Here is a 21494-nt window from a genome sequence, read left to right as displayed (position 1 = left end):
TGAAACGGAATATGTGATAAGAGAGGTGCACGAGGGGACCTGCGGCAACCACTCCGGTGCAGATGCTTTGGTTCGGAAAATCGTCAGGGCCGGTTATTACTGGAACCGGATGGACGAGGACACGAAAAATTTTGTCCAAAAATGTGACGGTTGTCAGAAGCATGCTCCGAGGATTCATCGACCCGGGGAGTTGCTGCATTCGGTCATCTCACCTTGGCCTTTCATGAAGTGGGGAATGGACATTGTTGGTCCGTTACCTCGGGCACCAGGTAAGGCCCGTTTCATTTTGTTTATGACTGACTATTTTTCTAAATGGGTTGAAGCGTAGGCCTTCGAAAAGATAAGAGAAAAGGAAGTCATCGACTTAATATGGGACCACATCATCTGCCGCTTCGGCATCCCGTTTGAAATTACCTGTGATAATGGCCCCCAGTTCGTGGGTGGCAAGGTCAACAGTTTCCTCGAAGGTTTGAAGATCAAGAAAATCGTGTCAACCCCGTATCACCCGTGTGGAAACGGGCAGGCAGAATCAACGAACAAAACGATAATCCAAAATCTGAGGAAGAGACTTGAGGCATCGAAGCATAATTTGAGGGAAATACTACCGGAGGTGCTCTGGGCTTACAGAACCACGTCCAAATCAAGCACGGGGGAAACCCCGTTCTCGTTGGTTTACGGAGCCGAAGCCTTCATCCCTGTGGAGGTTGGCGAACCGACCCTCCGTTTCAGATATGCCACCGAAGAATCAAACGGGGAGGCTATGGCCGTGAAGCTCGACCTTGCGGATGAGCTAAGCGAAGGAGCGTCGGTCCGCATAGCGGCACAAAAACAGAGGATGGAAAGGTATTACAACCGAAGAGCCAACTTTCGGCATTTCCAAGTGGGGGACTTGGTGCTTCGAAAAGTCACATTACATACAAAGAACCCCAACGAGGGAAAGCTAGGACCGAACTGGGAAGGACCGTACAGGGTAACCGGTGTAACGGGCAAAGGATCATACCAGCTGGAGTCCATGGATGGGCAATGCCTGCGCAACAACTGGAACATAGCCCATCTAAAGAGATACTACTGCTAAGGTATGATCTCCCCACATGCTTTTTGTTAACCGTATCTTTCTTTTGCAGGAAATCAAGGACAGCACAAAATTATAAATTTAGGACTGAAAACACGTGTTGCACTCTTTTCCTTAGTGCGGTTTTGTCCCGAAATGGGTTTTCCGACGAGGTTTTTAATGAGGCAACAAGTACAACGTGCTACGCAACAAAGATAAAGGGCCAGCACTCGGACACACGAGGTCACACCTTCCGAGTGGGGGCTTGATAACACTCACCCGACCTCGAAGCTCGGATAAATGTTAGGGGGCACAACACCCACATCGAAGCACGCTACGATAAAGAGAAACGAAGAAGCTCAGCATTTGCCACGACAAAAAAGAAGGCCGGCCACCGGTCATTGCCATCGATGTAAGGACCAAACGATCATAATGAATCGTGTCCCATTCAGCATTTTCCACGGCAAAAATAAAGGCTGGCCACCGGTCATCGCCTTCGATGTAAGGACCAAACGATCATAATGAGTCGTGTCCCATTTAGTGTTTGCTACGGCAAAGATACAAGAAATAAAAATTCTCATATGTACGAACATTTACAATACAAAGACCATGGCATTGGTCGTATTTCGGCGTTGTTCAATTTATACGCCGTACACCGGGCACTGTGGTCGAAATTCGACAAGGTCATTACGAACCGGCCACAAAAAATGCCGGTCCTAAAGAGGCGCCTATCACGGGTACGGAAAGATCCGAGGTCACAAAATATCTTAGTAAGCACTACGGGCAGAATTAATCAATGACTACGGGTCATCTTGTCCGAAAAATGGACCGATAATTCAAAGCAAAATAAAAACGAGCACTCAAATGAAGAAACAAGAAAAGTGCAACTTTCATATATACATAAGGTACTTTTACAAAGAACACTTTCACATCAAAGGTCAAAAAGCCAGCAAAGACAAAAGGCAAAAGCCAAGTAAAAATCCTATGTTAGATGACTGGAGGCAGAATGATCGGACTCGGTTCTCTCGGAATCGTCTGAATCGGACCCGAGGGCGTGGTTTGCCTCCTCCTCCATTCCTTTGGCCTGGTTTATCAGGACCGGGAGATCGGAGAATCCGTGCTCGGCTTCCTCGAGGGTGAGCCGCCGAGACTTCCACTTCTCGTACTCGGCGACGATGGCAGTATGAGCCTCGGCCGCCTCCACGCCTTTCCAGGCTTCTTCTAAATCAGCCTCGACTTTAGCTAACTTAGTCTCCAGCTCGGCCCGGTTTGCCACAGCAATATTCCTCATGTGAACAGCAGCTTCTAGCTCAGCCTTAAGAACATCGTTGGCGCTCACCGTCTCCTCCAGCTCGGCTTTCAAGCCCTCACATATCCGAGACCGCTCCTCGGCTTTCCCTTCAAAAACTCTCATACGTTCTTTATACAGAGCGGTGTCAGATTCCAGTAGCCGGTTCCTCTCGTCTAGGCCCGCTGCATCGGCCTTCACCAAATCCAGTTCCCCCCGGAGTTGGGATACGGTGGTCTCCAGCTCATCCAGCCTCGACGAAAAATGGGCCTTGTCTCGGCTAAGGCCAATCTTCTCAGTCTCGAGGCTTCGGTTATAATCGGTCATGGCGACCAATTCGCTCTTCAAACGACGATTTTCGTCCTTGGCCGCATCGAGCTCGGGACGAAGGTTGGCAAGAACAGCCGCCCGACCCAACTCTTCCTCTTTTTCTCGGAGAAGATGCTTATATTTCTCCGTTTCTCGGCCTTGGGCATCTAGTTGGCCTCGAAGATCGCCATCTCGTGTTGGGCACGGATGAAGGCCTCATTGACCAGTATCTCACTCTGCAAGAAAAACAAACATAAAGAATCAAACAAAATGAGCATAAAGTCTGATGATATATAAAGGTGGCTGAGGGTCTTACCCGGTTTCCCGCGTGCATGCCTTCGTTCATAAGGCACTGCCAGGTGACCCCGGTCATTTTACGCTTGTCCGAGTCAGAGACAAGAGGCCGTAAGTAGCTTGCTACTCCCACCGGGCGCGATAGAAAGCCGCAATCCTCGGGGACGGTGATTACGGCCGATCTAGTCCTTCTTGGTTCTACGCTCGGGGCTGGGAAGATGGTCACCAGGTTATCTCTAGAGCCAGATTCTGACTGTCGGTTAGCCGCCCTCGTGGCCCGAGGAATTGGCAGATGGCCGAAACCCGCAGTTTCACCGGTAGCAGGAGGAGTGGTTGAAAACATATCTTCAAAATCTTCAGCTCTCCGAGCCGGGGTAGATGAACTTGGCGTGGACTCAATGTTTCTGGCAAAGACCGGGGGCTTCGCAGTGGAAACAGGTTCATGGTCGGGAGACGGATGTGCGTGAATGGGGCTTCGGTCTCCGGAACTGGGGCAATCCTTTGATCAGCTGCAGTGACAGCCGTTTCTCACGGTCCCTTCCTCTACAGGGGAGTATCTTCCAGAGAAGTTCCACCTGAAATGTCGACAAAGTCAACCGACCGGAGAGGAGCCGGGGAGAGAATTTCTTCCGCACCTGAAGGAAAAACGGAAATTAAGAGACCTTCGTTGACAGAAGGAAAAGGCGGAACGGAGGCGGTCTCCTCGGGTACTGGAGTCTTTGACGGAGCCGGGTCGACCCTCCGAACTATGATGTCGGGCTCCGCTTCTTCTCTCGGGGGACGGGCAACACCTCTTGCCTTCTTTCGCTTGGGCGGCTCCCCCTTTTCGGAGGGTCGTTTCCTTTTGGCAGCTTCGGCAAGAACGCGGGAAGAACCCGCCGTGTCGAACGCGGATGCCGGAGCAGGGGAAACGACCCCCGACTCCGATCTGGATGCCACCGAACCCTTCGGCAAACCTGAACGACAAAGGCATAGGCAGGGCTGAGAAAACGGACGATCGCGAATGGCTAAAGATACAACAGAAACGGAGGAAAGTCAAACATTACCATGATTTTGAGCAATCCATCGACCACGAGACAAATGGGCCCATGTTCGGTCCTCATAGGGAAGCTGGCCGAGGAGTGTCGTGACCCATTCACTCAGATCACGAATAACCGGGGGAACAAATCCGTTTGCTGCAAAAAATAAGGAAAGGGCAATAAGGAAACAACACTAAAAACGGCTAAACAAGTAAGGACGATTGCTCAAAGGATCGAACTTACGCTTATCGTTCCACTTCTCCGGAAAAGGTAGATGGGCGGCCGGGATTATGTCCTCGGTTTTCACTCGGACGTAGCGTTCTAGCCATCCCCTGTCCCGGTCTTCGTCCTTCTTCGAGAAGAACGGGTTCCGGCTACGCTTGGTTAGTTTTATGACACCGCCCCAGAATATTCTCGGAGAATACAGGCGTATTAGGTGGCCCAGCGAGAATTCCTTCTCGACTCTGTTGGCCAGCAGCCGGAGGCAAGCAACGACCCTCCAAACGATTGGGCCGATCTGTGCCAAAGTCACACCATAGGTCCGGCACATATCCAGTATGACCGGATCAATCGGGGGGTCGAGTTTAAGGGTAAAGGGATAAGAGTACACGTACAAGAACCCTTCCCGGTGGTCGGTAATGGATTCGTCCGGCCCGGGTGCAAAAACCATCACTGGGCGTGTGTTCCACCCGCAGTCTTCCCGGACTATGTCAAGCTTATCCTCGGTTATAGAAGAAGGATATCGCCTCACGTCGTAACCCCGGTCTGAGACGGCAGAGGGCTTTTCCACCTCGAGGTCTTTATTGAAGTTAAATTTGGCCGGTATAATATCCGAGGCCATGGTCTCGGGGTTGCTCCTTTGTTTAGTCGGAGACACAGTCTCGGCCCTCGGGGATGAAACCGAGGGAATTTTGGGAGAAGTGGTTTCAGACATATTTTAGGAATGAAGGGAAGGGAATTTCGGAAGATAATGCAAAGGAAACGGAGGAAATGGTGATTTGAAGAGCAACTGGAGCAAAAGGCAGTTGGCGAGAATGATGACAAAATTAATCTCCCTTTCACGTAAAAATAAGCGAAGATTTGGTAGTAGATTTGATGTAGAAAGGATGAAGGTAGAACGCAGAGGAGAGAAGAAAAAAAAGAGAAGATCGTAAAAGTGAAAAAATGAGGAGATGAGGGGCTTTATATAGGCATAAGGAGGGGAACGGTTATCGAGGAGGGCCAATCGGGGATCGCCACGTGCCCCATCATTAATGCGAAGTGACCCGAAACGACGTGCAAAAGGCGGTTGGCAGGAGCGGACCATCCGGAGCAGGGCACGTGGCCGTCGAAGGAAAAGGCATGACGCAACTATTCCCGTCAAAATGAGGAGATAAGAATAGGCCATCCGGGAGGTCGGTTGTATGATTCATTCACTTCCCGTTACTCCGATGGATCGTTGACCCGGGAAGCGTGGGGGCTATCTGTATACGGTAGAAACCGGATATGAGTCATATCCGGAGAAACTATGGACCGGAGGAAGAAGAGGGTCGGGAGTTCGCACGAGGGGCGTCACACCTTCCCGGATAAGCGCTTTAATCGAAGCTGAGCAGGGGCGCCCTTTGGTCCGGTCTCTGTGCCACCGATGGTTCGGGGACTCTACCCGAGGGTTCGTCACCGTTGATCCGGACACCGTTTGCCCGTGTATCCGTTGGTCCGTTATGACCGTTGCTGAAGCGCACTAGTGGTGTCACGTCATGGTCGGCCACCAACTATGCGTGTGTCAGACGGCGCCGTCAGTCCAATCCCACCAAATCCGTGCAGGGGTTGTCCTTTTTATTGGTATTTTATTAATTCCTATTGTATGAGGCCCATGGGCTCACTGCTATAAATACGGCATATCTACCTCCCTTAAAGGGGTTGGACTCTTCTTACTTTCCAAGAACATTTGTAATAGAGGAACTTTTGTATACTAATTCTTCCATCATTTAATTCGGCCAAGGCCGCCTGTTATTGTGATTAGCGCATTTCATCTATCAAGTATCATACATTGCTCACAAACCTATATATATCGCTAACCTTCAAATATTTTGTTTTCTTTGTCTAGTACACATCAAGAACAAAACACATATCCTATACTCACCTATAAATTTAATTGATCACCCGAATCCGGGGTAAACATACTCAACACCAGCTTATGGTAAAATGTGGATTCTCCTTTCTGTATATATAAAAAAGGTTGTATTAGTTAGCAAAAGATAATTTATTGAAACAAAAAAAATGATATTGTTTAGATATATGGTAAAGGTTAAATGAAGGATAATATGACCTTGGGAGATACTGATTCTCTATACGTTTTAGCATCGCAATAAAACAACTATCTTGTAGCTTCAAACAATGTAACATAACAGTGTTCTTTCTTATCAAACACCTCAAGCTTTAGAAGATATCTACAGAATGATACAAAATTAAACAATTAGCTCATTTATTGATATGTGGAAATTAAAAAACAATTGAAGAACAACTTTTTCTGTGCGACAACGAGGATATTTTGCAATATTATTTATAAAGTCCACTTTCTTGTAGCATCTCTTGCAAGAAGAATACCATGGGTCATCTATATTTAATATATCTTTGATTATTGCATTAAATGTACATTATTTGACCTACAAATAAACACACGTAGAACAGGTCAGGATTGATACATTTTTAAAAGGTACAAGTATTTTTTTGGAAGTAGTTGAAAAATACGTACCTCCTTATCATCAAACGAAGCATCTATGATATCTGCAATCTTCACTTCTTTAGCCCTTTTTATCAGTAGACTTGGGAGTAGAGTTATATCTTTGTATTGTGCCTTCTTCTTAGCATGCCTGTATGTTATTTAATAATTAGAATTATAGTAACTATATTTTACTGTAATTCCTTACATTGAAATAGTACAACATAAAATACCATTTCTGGAGAGTATCAGTGCATTAGTTTACTACTGTATTAGTCATTAGTTAGAATTATTTACTGCTGGATTTTTGTATTAGTTTACTGCTAGTTTTTACTGTTTGACTAAGTCTATAGCTGGTTGTTAATTAGGATTAGTACTATATCCTCAATTTGTGATGGAGTTAGCTTAGGAAATTGTTAGGCTAATTGTGTATATTTACTGTAGTTTTCAGCAATAGAATGAGAGAAGTTTTCTGCCTTACTATCTTGTTCCTTCATGGTAGGTATCAAGAGCCTTAACAAACTCTGACAAGTAAGATCCTATTTTTTTTTCTTCTCTCCCACCCACCCTCCTCAAATGGCCAACACTTCTAGAGTCGCTAATGCCGACAACAATATCGGTGCGATGGTCATCCAATTTAATCCAGCGTCCCAATTGCCAATAAAATTACAAGGCAGCCAAAACTTTGCAACTTGGAAGGCGCAATTTTCTATGCTTATGCATGGTCATAAATTTTTTGTTTATCTAGACGGGTGTACTTCTACCCCATCTCGCACTATCACAACTGGCATGGTCACTAGTGCCAATGCTACATTTTCTCTTTGGTTTCGTCAAGACCAACTCATTCAAAACGCACTCATGGCGTCTGTTGATCCAACAATAGCCTCTACTATTGCTGCTGTCGATTCAATAAAGACAGCCTGGGACGCATTGCACACTGCATATGTGAACAAGTCCCAAACTAGAATTTTCAGTCTTCGCGATCGACTAGCGCGACTCACCAAAAACTCCCAACCTGTCACTGAATATCTGCAAAATATTCAGTCTATATCTGATGAACTCTCTACTGTTGGTGCCCCAGTCACAAACTCTGAACTTGTTGTTGAGATCCCGAGCAGTCTAGGTCTAGAGTTTCATGAGATCTGCTGCAATCCGTGCTCATGACTCCATTATTACATACGAAGAACTCTATGAAAAGCTTCTTGATCATGAGCTTTTCCTAAGGCATGAAGAGTCACAGAAAGCTCCTAGCCTGATTACTACGGGTGATGCTACATCCAACAAGTCTGGTAACTCGAACAATCATAACAATCGTCGCCCCAACAATAACAATTGCAGCAACCAAAAATGGCGATCCAACAATCGCTTTAATTCACCCAATCAGTGGTGATCTTCGAACACTAACAACTCTTACGATAGTGTTCGCTGCCAATTTTGCATAAAGCCAGGACATGTTGCAAGTGTATATAGATCCAAATTTCACAATCATATTAAGGTCGCGGCCAACTATGTTTCAGGAATGGATACATCAGCAAATACTTGGATTCTCGACTTCGGAGCATCTTATCACGTAACTGCCACACCTCATAACTTGCAGGAATACAATGGCATGAAGCAGGTCTCCATGGGTACTCAAGGTCAATGATGGTGGATTATTAACTGATTCAACCAGATACAGGAGGGTAATCGGGAAGCTCCAATATTTGTCCTTCACTCATCCAGACATTTGTTTCTCGGTAAACAAACTATCACAATTTATGCAAACTCCCTCCGAGACTCACTGGAAAGCAGTCAAACGGGTACTAAGGTATCTTCAGGGACTGCTCATTTTGGTTTACGTTTGATGTGCCATAATGATCTCTCTTTACATATGTATTCTGATGCAGATTAGGCTGGAGATGTCACTGATCGCGCCTCCACTACTGGTTATCTTTTGTTTCTTGGCCAAAATCCTATGAGTTGGTCCTCCAAAAAGCAAAGAACAATTGCTAGTTTTTCCACTGAAGCTGGATATCGGGCAGTTGCAAGTTCTGTTGCAGAAACAAACTGGGTAACAAATCTTTTGGCAGCGCTGCGACTTAAACTTCAAAGCGTACCAACTATCTACTGTGACAATGTTGGTGCGACGTATTTATGTGCAAATCCGGTTTTCCACAGCTGAATGAAACACATTACAGTGGATTTCCATTTTGTTCGCAAACAAGTTCAGCACAAGCAAGTTCAAGTTGTTCACATACACGCCGCAGACCAACTCGCGGATACTCTTACCAAGGCCTTTCCCAAATCAGCCTCCGACAGTCACATGTTCAAGCTAGGCGTTGTTGCACACTGCCTACCTTGAGGGGGGCGTATCAGTGCATTAGTTTACTACTGTATTAGTCATTAGTTAGAATTAGTCACTGCTGGATTTTACTATTAGTTTACTGCTAGTTTTTACTGTTTGACCAAGTCTATAGCTGGTTGTTAATTAGGATTAGTATTATCTCCTCAATTTGTGGTGGAATTAGCTTAGGAAATTGTTAGGCTAATCGTGTATATGTACTGCAGTTTTCAGCAATAGAATGAAAGAAGTTTTTTGCCTTACTATCTTGTTCCTTTAGAGAGCTATTGCTTTTTTAAAAGCGGGGTTTATCAACATACTGCTAATAGATGTAGAAGATATCACAGGATTCCCTTCAAAAATAGGAAAAAAAATTTATAATTAAAAGATATAAAATTTCCATATATACAATAGTTGTTAATATAGTACCTTTGTGCATTGTACCCTTAACATCATAGAATGCTATAATAGGTCTTTCAGCTGTTAACAGTTGCAGCAGTTCATCCTCTATTTCTGAGAAGTCGCCCCATAAAGTTATTATTTTCCAATCATGCCTAAATATCACAATTAATCATATAAGATAAAAAACTATCTCAACTCATGCTTTCAACAATTCTTAAATTTATATTATAGGAGAAAAAATGAAAGAAAGTGAAGATCCTTTCCAAAATTCATAAATAAAAAATAATAGTAAAAGCTTCAATGATGAATAGGTAAACTAAATTCAACTTACATCTTGTTCATAAGTACAATCTCTCTTCGTTTTGTGTTTCCTCCTAGGAATGGCTTAGAACTCACAAAAATGCCAAGTATATCTACATAGAATATTTAACAAACACATGTAGTCTTCTAAGAGCAATCAAGTAAAATAGGAGTAAAATATTGTGCATATATTTAATGTTAGTTTAGTTGATGAAATCTAAAGAAATTGCCAAAGATTGTTTAATCGGTGCGTTATGCTGCCTCTTCGAACGAAACAAAATTGTTTGAAAAAGTAACCGTAGAGAAGTGACTGTTGCATTCTTGAACTAAAGTACTGTCCCTGAATCCAACCTCAATCTCCTTGTTCACTGATCGGAAATTAGGATTAGAACCATTAATCCGTTTATGATGTAACAAATCTTGTGTTGTTGTAACTGTTCTTTCCACTTTCCGATATGATCATTGAAAAGTATAGCATTAATTTTTGTGCCCTGTAAAAAGTAAAAATTTAATGGTTAAATACATATATGAAAAAATATAGAATATATACGAATATGAAAGTATTATTACCTCTTCGTCAACTAATGTCACAGTCTTTTGAAGACCTTCGTTCGTTCCCCTTTTATATTGTTTTACTGGTCCACTTCCAATACTAAGAGTCTTATTACCCAACAACAATCACATCTCCTTAAGGTGTTAATTGGCACACATTCGTTCGCCAAGTCCTTTTCAGTTTCGGTTGAACAATTGTTCACTGACTCTTTTTCAATCGCCATTACAATATTACCTAAAATAAACTGTGCACAAGACCTTTAATCATAATAATAAAGTATAATGCTATAAATAATTTGTTTTATGAGATGTGAGGAGATTTGTTTACCTGTGCAGATGAAACTTGTGAACGTATGAGTATACTCAAGCGTGTCAGTTACAAATAACACAAATCTTAAATCACATATATCAATATTACACTCAATTAAAGGAGACAATCTAAGTTAGGATTTTTTGAAAATAAGCAACTTGAGCTGGTGTAGCAATTAATATTACTAATTATGAAACTAAAGGAAGAAGAACAATACCTATTTTCTGTTATGAATTGCAATGGTCCAAACAACCTGTAACAAAAATACATTAAGTCAGATAGGGAAGTTGGATAAGGTGGTGAAGAAATATAATTGATGCCTTTTTTCATCATGTTCCAAATTGCAGACCATGGTGGTGAAGAAATAAAGTGAATTCGAAAAGAAATAGAGGTTGAAGGAAAGAAAAGTTGTCACACCCCAGTCCTGATGGGGCATGATGGGCACCCGACCCTTTACTTAGAGCCGAGCGGACCCGCTGGTTCTCGTTATATTCATAATCTCACTGGACTCTTAAATCACGAAGTGAAGTGCATAATGAAAGCTTTTCAAGAACATTCTTTTCGTCTTTCTCAAATCAAGTAAAAATCTGTAATCATATGAAATTTGTAACATAATGCATAATGATACATCGGCTTGCAGAGCCGCTTGCAAGACTGACATGCTAACGTGACTCTGTTTGCAAAGTCTCTAACATAAATCAATATACCATAACATAGATACTCTGACTCGTCAACACTCCGGAAAGAAATGGAGCTCGCCAATCCAGCTGAAACATCTTCTAGCAATATCCTCTACTCATCTGTATACACCTGCGTGGCATAAAACGCAGCGTCCACAAGAAGGGACGTCAGTACGAATAATGTACTGAGTATGTAAGGCATGAATAGCAACATAATATAGATATGAAAAGTAATAAGGAGTAAGAGAGATAACATGTACATCTGAATGCCTCATAAGGCGGATGACATGCATGCTTAGCCTTTTTTAAAAAAAACATTTCTATACATATACATAGTAACATGCCCGGTCATTAAGGCGCAGTGTCATAAATGTAATATCATGCCCGGCCATTAAGGCTCGGTGTCATCATTAGCCCACGTCCAGGCCTCCCGCGTTCGGGGCAATATCATAACATGCCCACTGCAGTGGTGTGCACATCTACGTGCCATGCCCCAGCCGACTATAGCGCGGCGCGGTGTGAGAAAGTACATACATATATATAAAGTATGCATAGGAGCCAAATAAAAGCTATGAGTACATCGGAGTGACGTAAGGTCGGTAACCTCCGATTATATTATGGAATAATCATCGTCGCTTTGTCTCACCTTGAAGGAACGATTATTATAAGGTGAGACCAATGTCACGCCCCGAACCATGGCCTGGACGTAACACGGCACTCGGTGCCTGACTGCATGTGACCGAGCGAACCACATGGCTTGCTGAATCATCATGATACATAACATAAGCGGAATATAACATGAATGCATGATGAACCTTTATAAAACGTAGTAAGTCATAATACTTAATAAAATACTTGTTTAAACATGAGTGCGGAAATAACATGAATGAGCCAAAATGGCTATACGACTCTGAATGCCTGACATGACATAACTGACTTGTCTAGTCTATGAAACCTCTAAAACATATCTGAATACTAACTACCAGGACATGGCCCAGGATTACCATAAACTGAACACTAATGCAGACTCCATGTTGAACCCCGAGAGAAGTGGGGCTCACCAATAAGCTGATAACTGAAGTGGTCCTACTGCGCAGGTGTATGCTCCTGAAAATCGGTATCTGCACCGTGAAGTGCAGGCCCCGGACAAAAAGGGACGTTAGTACATCGTGAATTGTACTAGTATGTAAAACCTGCTGAAATGAAGAACATGACACAACATAGGTATAGGACATGAACTGAAACTGAATGTAAACTGAACATGAACATGAAGCGTGAGTAAAGTCTGAAAACAGTAAATCAATGGAAATACATGTATGTAAAAACTGCTTGTAACGTGGGGAATGCTATAGTATAACCGACAACATGATCTGGTACTTGCGTCCTACCAGCAGAACACTCACACTTTGCCAGGGATATGAGATTTAAGTAATAATAAGCATGTAAGGATCCAAACTGCATAATGAAGGTGTTGCCTCCTTGCTGACAACCCTTATCCTACGGTGGCAACGTAGTTTCAGGCTATCTGAGCCTTCTCGGTTAACCAAGCAATTCCCAAAAAAACATGAACATGTAAAATAGTGGCACTTGCTACCCATGGTATATCATGAATCATAACTTGCTTGTACATAGTGTTCATGAATCATAACTTGCTTGTACATCGTTTTCATGAATCATAACTTGCTTGTACGTGATTTTCATGAATCATAACTTGCTTGTACGTGGTTTTCATAAGATAACTTGTCATAGTCTTGCAAAACATGTTTTTGGTTCATGAGTAATAACAATAGTTCGAAATCATATGTATATACTTGTCTTGAAAACATGCTTGTAACTTGCTGGATGAAATCATAAAGTTTCATATAAACATAATGAGAACACATGAGGAAGAATTCGTGATTCATGGATTAAGCTAGGATTTCCTAATAACCGTAATGGAAGATTAGGAATACAATAACGAATATAGATACAAAATTCATGTACATAAATACATAATTACGGGCTACCAATATGTTGGGTTTAATGCCCTAGGATTTGAACTTCATGGATTTTACGAAACGGATCATGGGGAAGAACGTAGAGATTCCCACATGTGGATGGAAGTTCTACATACCTTAACTTCCCGCTTTTGAGCGTATCATAATGTCCTTCAATCCCTTCAACTTCAATCTATAGCAATACAGGTCATAGGGATTCTATATTAGCAACAATATCCATGCTTTGTTCATCTAAGCATTTTATCAAACACTTGGTGGGCATGAAGCTCCATAACCCGCATTAATGGTGTTTTCTTCACCCAATCCCCATTCTATTACTTCTAACTAATTCTACGATCTCAATTAGATGTAATTAACATCATTCTTCATCACCCACATGAATACAACTATCCCAAGTCAATAATCCAAAAACTCTAGCATAGTTCATATAATTCTCTTTATCAAACCCATTCATTATTCTCCCAAGAATTCATCAATTCACAACTATAAATCATTAGGGAGTAGAAACATTACCTTTTATGAGTAGTCACCACGAAATCAACATCCCCAAGTTCTATTTTTAGCTTAGAATGACGGCAACAACTTGTACTACACTTTATCCTTCACGAGCCTCGGAATTCGGGGCCTTCAACTTGGTTGATTCTCCACTTTCTCTCTCTAATTATCCTCTCTCTCCCTTTCTCTCTCTAAAATCTGAAAATATGAGGAAATGGGGCTGCTAGGGTTGAACATTTCCTTTAAATACCAAGGGGAAATGGGTTTGACCCGACTTGAAATCGGGTTGGGACCTTTCTGTATGAAAACGTCCATATCTCCCTATCCCGATGTCACCTGTGGGCCCACGACCTATGATTGGAAAGGTATTTCAATTATCTAAAACTTTCGTTCTTTGAGTTTTCCCAAATTCCCAATTTATGATAGGTTTATGGCCTCTCGAAGTCAGGTGACCCGAAACGTACTTACGGACCAAAATACGCCCCATGTTACGGTCCCGTAACACGAAGTGCGGACCGTAACTTGGGACCGTAACTTGGGACCGTACCAGTGAGGTTCTGGAAATTTTTGGTGTGTTACGGCTCACTGTTACGGCCCGTAACACGTGTTACGGCCCGTAACGTCCACCGTAACACAGGCGAAATTTCCAGCGAACAAGCTTCAGTAAAATGGGCATAACTCTTTGCACAGATGTACATTTGACCCCCATAATATACCGTTGGAAATCTATTTCAAATGGCTACAACTTTCATCAAGGAAGGTTTCCGAAATTCCCAACGGATTTTCAGGAAAGTTGACTGGAAGGCAGACGTATCGAAAACTTAGCCGATTCTATAGGATTTCAAGTGCCTTACTATTAGCCATATTGAGACGATCATATCTCCTTGCTCCGATCTCTGATTAGCTTGGTCCTTATATCGTTAGAAAGGTATTTCTACATACTACAACTTTCATTAAGGGTACTTTCGCAAATTCCAAACCGATCAAGGAGTTATCGCTGCCCGAAGTAGGCCTATCAACCATTTTCGCAAAACGTTCAAACCTTCAGTGTTTCCACTAGAACTCCAATGATATGAGCTTAAACTCAGTTCCAAGATGCGGGGTGTTACAATATCTCCCCCTTTGGATCATTCGTCCTCGAATGATGGGTCATGGTTAAGAATATGGCTGGACATGGCTTGACTACATGAACGTGAAGGAAACATGATATGAAACATGGAGACTGAACTAACATGACATGGTTACATGGAAACGTGAATACCGAGACATGAACATGACATGGGGCATGGAAACTGACATGACATAGTTTCATGAAAACATCAGTGCCCAAGCATGAGACATGAATAGCAAATACATGAACTTGAACGTGAAACGTGAGGCATGAATACATAAGGGACATTATAACTCTTCTCCAAATTGTCATTAAGCCATCATTAATTCGATACTCGTAATTCTTGCCCGACACACAACATATATTCGTCTCCTACCTCAAATGTCTTTGAAATCTCATTTAGAATCATTAAATATTACTTCTTACTCGTCAACATGTCGTATACGTCATACCCTTCGTGGGTCTATTCGCGGTACGCTAACGGGGAAATTTCCAAGGTGTAACATTCTCCCCCCTTTATGGAGCATTCGTCCTCGAATGTTAAACATTCGGGATTCTACAAAAATTTTGCCAGAGTTTCCCCTGTAATATGGCACTACCAACCTGTCACAACAGCCCATAATATCATTGCCTCACAGGGCTACATCATAATAGCACTATAAATTGGCCACACACGACCAAAAGCATGAAAAGAAAGCTTACATACCTCAAAATCTTGGTGTTTCATCATAAATCTCTTCTGCGGGCTGAAACAAGTGCGGGTACATGGATTTCATATCCTCCTCGGCTTCCCATGTAGCTTTCTCAACTTTCTGACTTCTCCACAAGACTTTCACTAAGGCTACTTCCTTAGTTCTCAACTTGCGAACTTGATGGTCAAGAATGGCTACGGGGATCTCCTCATACGTCAAACCATCCTTAACTATTATACTATCAGTAGGAACAACCAACGACGGGTCTCCTACACACTTCCTCAACATGGACACATGAAACACGGGATGTACATCAGCCAAATCTTGTGGCAACTCAAGTTCATAAGCTACTAGTCCGACCTTTCGTAGAATTATGTAAGGTCCAATATATCTGGGGCTGAGTTTGCCCTTCTTTCCAAATCTCATGACACCCTTCATGGGTGAGACTTTAAGGAACACCCAGTCATCTACTGAAAATTTTAAGTCTCTTCGCCTCACATCCATGTAAGACTTCTGGCGACTCTGAGTTCAAACGCTCTTGAATTAATTTGACCTGCTCCATAGCCTGATAAACTAAATCTGGTCCTAACAATTCTACTTTACCAACTTCAAACTAACCAATCGGTGACCTGCACCTTCGCTCAAAAAGGGTTTTCAAACGGTGCCATACCAATACTAGCATGGTAATCGTTTTTTTGTAAGTAAACTCAATAAGAGGCAGGTGGTCATCCCAATTACCATTGAAATCAAGGACACATGGTTACCGAACTGAATGAATACAAGATTACTAAACTGCTGAGATACTAAACTGAATGTCTATTGAACTGACTGAAGACTAGAATGACTGAATACTGAGCTAACTGAATACTGGATTAGCTGAATACTGGACTGGCATGAATACGTGAGTACTGGACTGATATCTGAGTACTAAGCTGACATAAATATCTGAGTATTGAACTAACATGAATATTATAACGTGAGATCTGAATAGCGTATCTGTCTGACCATTTGTCTGAGGATGAAAAGCTGTGCTAAGGTTCACCTTGGTACCCAATCCTTTCTGAAAGGATTTTCAGAAGTTCATTGTGAACTGAGCACTATAATCTGAAATAATGGACACTAGGGTCCCATACAATCCGACAATTTTATTAACATATGACTTGGCATAATCTCCTGTTCAATCTGTGGTCTTGCTGGCAAGAAGTGCGCTGACTTCGTAAGTCTGTCCACCATCACCCAAATTAAATTATGCCTCCTAGCTGAATGAGGTAGACCTAGAATGGTGAGTTTCTGACATAATTAGCTCTCTGAGCCATCTACATATGGAACGCATAATCTGCCTCGGTATCTCAAGGTACCATTATCTCCCCCTTGTTCAAAAGCTAAGGCTTTCTGTTCGTGAATCCCCTCTTTCATCTACAGCAAGTAGGAATCACCAAACTGCTTCTCTCTAACTTCGATGACTAAGGAGGAATAAGCCATGTTCTGGGCAACAACTCAACCTACTTCGGAGCCTGAAAGTCGAATTCCTAGCTTGGATAAGCGGTGAACTTCTTTCACCATAGTTCTCTTGTCTGCCTAAATCACGAGCCATACTTCCCATACTTGTTTTTTTTTTTTTGAGATACTTCCTAAAATACTCATAGTACTGTTGTGTGCTAAGTCTTCCACTAGCACCTTAAAAATTAGAGTCTTGTGCAATGGCACTATCCTTTTGACACATAACTGGGCATGATCTTATAGATTTTCTGTGATCGCCTAATCGATAGTAATTGAACTTGACACGATCCGTTTGACGATCATTCTACTCACTTCGGGATTTCTCTAAGATGAGGCATATTCCTTATGGAGACTGTCTCATTATGCCAACCTAACTGAACTGAGGTTCTTCATATCTCATACTAACCCTTCGGGTCTTTAATTATCTCACTGGAATTACTGGCGATTTATGCATCTCCCCCTTAGATCAAGGCTAGTATCTTATACTTACAATTTCTTCTCTTTTGGTGGGATCTAATTAATGTTCCTTATCTTCTGTAATTCCCTTGTACTCTACAAAACTGACAACTCTCATCTGAGAAATTTCTCATGGGGGAAAACTAAATTTACTTACATGAACGGGTTGCTACTGTATTCATAACTGGTATACTCCATCTTAACGACTTAACTCTGCTCACACTTGTAAATCTTAGGACAACCTCTTTTGACAACTCTTAAAAGCTATTCTTTTGTAGTTTGCTCTCTTACGGCTTTAGCTGATTTCTTCTTCTACTAATCACTCTACTCTAAACTTAACTTAAGCCCTTGTTTTCTAACACACATTCGGATGTATCCGAACTGTCACCCACTCAAGGTGTTCATCTGAATAGGATATCAAATTTTATTTCTCAAAGTCAGCCGTACTCGTAACTTAGTCAAATCTTATCATTACTGTTGACATAGCTTTTCCAGACATATTACAAACTTATATCTCATTCTCCTTCTATTTCTAGGAAAATTTTGGCAGAGTTTCCTCTGTATTTCTTACTATCCCAAAACCTGCACGCAGGAAATACCAACAATGCCTCACAAGGCCAACATATATACATATATATCATATCATATCATAGCCACACAGGGCTCCCAATTTCAACAACAGTATAAAAATGGTGAACTTACCTCATATGTCCAACTCAAACTGTACCTGTTACACTTTCCTGTTTAGTTTCCCTTTCAATCTTTAACAGCAGATGGAGTGGGTCCTGATGACCTCCGGTAGAAAACTGTCTGCCACCACTTCCTTGAGATCCTTCATGATTTACGTTTCCTGCAGACTTAGCTCCTTTTCTAATTTCTCTAATATCCTCTCCCTGTGGTATTCCATTCTCCTTTCTAGGGAACATCATTATCATTCAACATACCATTCATTCCACTACACCCCTTCTCGAGCAACTTACATTGTATTCCACTTTCAATAGCACTTGAAGTCACATTCGTTACCAGTAAGTACTGCACAATTGTACCCTTTATGGGTAAACATCGTTACTTAGACCTTGAATTATCTGTTCGTCACTTACGCATTCGAAACATACGTAATTTGATTGGAAGAGAAGGTTTCTTATTACTATAAGACATGGCACGATCTAGAGTATAAAGAAATGAGACAATCCTGAATGTCTTGGTGGTTAACTGTTTATATGTATGGGTCCCTCACACATATAAAAGTAACCCCACTGGACACGGTTTCATAGACTTCCTAAAGATCCTTGAACCTAGGCTCCGATACCAAGCTTTATCACGCCCCGAACCATGGCCTGGACGTAACACGACACTCGGTGCCTGACTGCATGTGACCGAGCGAACCACATGGCTTGCTGAATCATCATGATACATAACATAAGCGGAATATAACATGAATGCATGATGAACCTTTATAAAACGTAGTAAGTCATAATACTTAATAAAATACTTGTTTAAACATGAGTGCGGAAATAACATGAATGAGCCAAAATGGCTATACGACTCTGAATGCCTGACATGACATAACTGACTTGTCTAGTCTATGAAACCTCTAAAACATATCTGAATACTAACTACCAGGACATGGCCCAGGATTACCATAAACTGAACACTAATGCAGACTCCATGTTGAACCCCGAGAGAAGTGGGGCTCACCAATAAGCTGATAACTGAAGTGGTCCTACTGCGCAGGTGTATGCTCCTGAAAATCGGTATCTGCACCGTGAAGTGCAGGCCCCGGACAAAAAGGGACGTTAGTACATCGTGAATTGTACTAGTATGTAAAACCTGCTGAAATGAAGAACATGACACAACATAGGTATAGGACATGAACTGAAACTGAATGTAAACTGAACATGAACATGAAGCGTGAGTAAAGTCTGAAAACAGTAAATCAATGGAAATACATGTATGTAAAAACTGCTTGTAACGTGGGGAATGCTATAGTATAACCGACAACATGATCTGGTACTTGCGTCCTACCAGCAGAACACTCACACCTTGCCAGGGATATGAGATTTAAGTAATAATAAGCATGTAAGGATCCAAACTGCATAATGAAGGTGTTGCCTCCTTGCTGACAACCCTTATCCTACGGTGGCAACGTAGTTTCAGGCTATCTGAGCCTTCTCGGTTAACCAAGCAATTCCCAAAAAAACATGAACATGTAAAATAGTGGCACTTGCTACCCATGGTATATCATGAATCATAACTTGTTTGTACATAGTGTTCATGAATCATAACTTGCTTGTACATCGTTTTCATGAATCATAACTTGCTTGTACGTGATTTTCATGAATCATAACTTGCTTGTACGTGGTTTTCATAAGATAACTTGTCATAGTCTTGCAAAACATGTTTTTGGTTCATGAGTAATAACAATAGTTCGAAATCATATGTATATACTTGTCTTGAAAACATGCTTGTAACTTGCTGGATGATATCATAAAGTTTCATATAAACATAATGAGAACACATGAGGAAGAATTCGTGATTCATGGATTAAGCTAGGATTTCCTAATAACCGTAATGGAAGATTAGGAATACAATAACGAATATAGATACAAAATTCATGTACATAAATACATAATTACGGGCTACCAATATGTTGGGTTTAATGCCCTAGGATTTGAACTTCATGGATTTTACGAAACGGATCATGGGGAAGAACGTAGAGATTCCCACATGTGGATGGAAGTTCTACATACCTTAACTTCCCGCTTTTGAGCGTATCATAATGTCCTTCAATCCCTTCAACTTCAATCTATAGCAATACAGGTCATAGGGATTCTATATTAGCAACAATATCCATGCTTTGTTCATCTAAGCATTTTATCAAACACTTGGTGGGCATGAAGCTCCATAACCCGCATTAATGGTGTTTTCTTCACCCAATCCCCATTCTATTACTTCTAACTAATTCTACGATCTCAATTAGATGTAATTAACATCATTCTTCATCACCCACATGAATACAACTATCCCAAGTCAATAATCCAAAAACTCTAGCATAGTTCATATAATTCTCTTTATCAAACCCATTCATTATTCTCCCAAGAATTCATCAATTCACAACTATAAATCATTAGGGAGTAGAAACATTACCTTTTATGAGTAGTCACCACGAAATCAACATCCCCAAGTTCTATTTTTAGCTTAGAATGACGGCAACAACTTGTACTACACTTTATCCTTCACGAGCCTCGGGATTCGGGGCCTTCAACTTGGTTGATTCTCTACTTTCTCTCTCTAATTATCCTCTCTCTCCCTTTCTCTCTCTAAAATCTGAAAATATGAGGAAATGGGGCTGCTAGGGTTGAACATTTCCTTTAAATACCAAGGGGAAATGGGTTTGACCCGACTTGAAATCGGGTTGGGACCTTTCTGTATGAAAACGTCCATATCTCCCTATCCCGATGTCACCTGTGGGCCCACGACCTATGATTGGAAAGGTATTTCAATTATCTAAAACTTTCGTTCTTTGAGTTCTCCCAAATTCCCAATTTTTGATAGGTTTATGGCCTCTCGAAGTCAGGTGACCCGAAACGTACTTACGGACCAAAATACGCCCCATGTTACGGTCCCGTAACACGAAGTGCGGACCGTAACTTGGGACCGTACCAGTGAGGTTCTGGAAATTTTTGGTGTGTTACGGCTCACTGTTACGGCCCGTAACACGTGTTACGGCCCGTAACGTCCACCGTAACACAAGCGAAATTTCCAGCGAACAAGCTTCAGTAAAATGGGCATAACTCTTTGCACAGATGTACATTTGACCCCCATAATATACCGTTGGAAATCTATTTCAAATGGCTACAACTTTCATCAAGGAAGGTTTCCCAAATTCCCAACGGAGTTTCAGGAAAGTTGACTGGAAGGCAGACGTATCGAAAACTGAGCCGATTCTATAGGATTTCAAGTGCCTTACTATTAGCCATATTGAGACGATCATATCTCCTTGCTCCGATCTCTGAT

At 41.9% G+C, this 21494-nt stretch overlaps 1 protein-coding gene across 1 annotated transcript; it reads right to left on the bottom strand.

Moving 5' to 3' along the window:
- Positions 1-2033: 2033 nt before the first annotated feature.
- On the bottom strand, positions 2034-2666 carry LOC132621922 (uncharacterized). Its single transcript, XM_060336399.1, has one exon. It carries the CDS (start codon positions 2664-2666, stop codon positions 2034-2036), a length of 633 nt encoding a protein of 210 aa, XP_060192382.1.
- Between the last annotated feature and the right edge of the window lie 18828 nt (positions 2667-21494).

The sequence above is a fragment of the Lycium barbarum genome, chromosome 12 (genome assembly GCF_019175385.1).
Source record: "Lycium barbarum isolate Lr01 chromosome 12, ASM1917538v2, whole genome shotgun sequence".
Taxonomy (NCBI): domain Eukaryota; kingdom Viridiplantae; phylum Streptophyta; class Magnoliopsida; order Solanales; family Solanaceae; genus Lycium; species Lycium barbarum.
Note: the sequence above shows the minus strand (reverse complement) of the source record. Positions and strands in the feature narration are given on the sequence as shown.

What these genes read in the sequence shown, in the direction of transcription:
- LOC132621922 (XM_060336399.1), bottom strand. Translation starts at nt 2,666, where the DNA reads ATGACCGATTATAACCGAAGCCTCGAGACTGAGAAGATTGGCCTTAGC.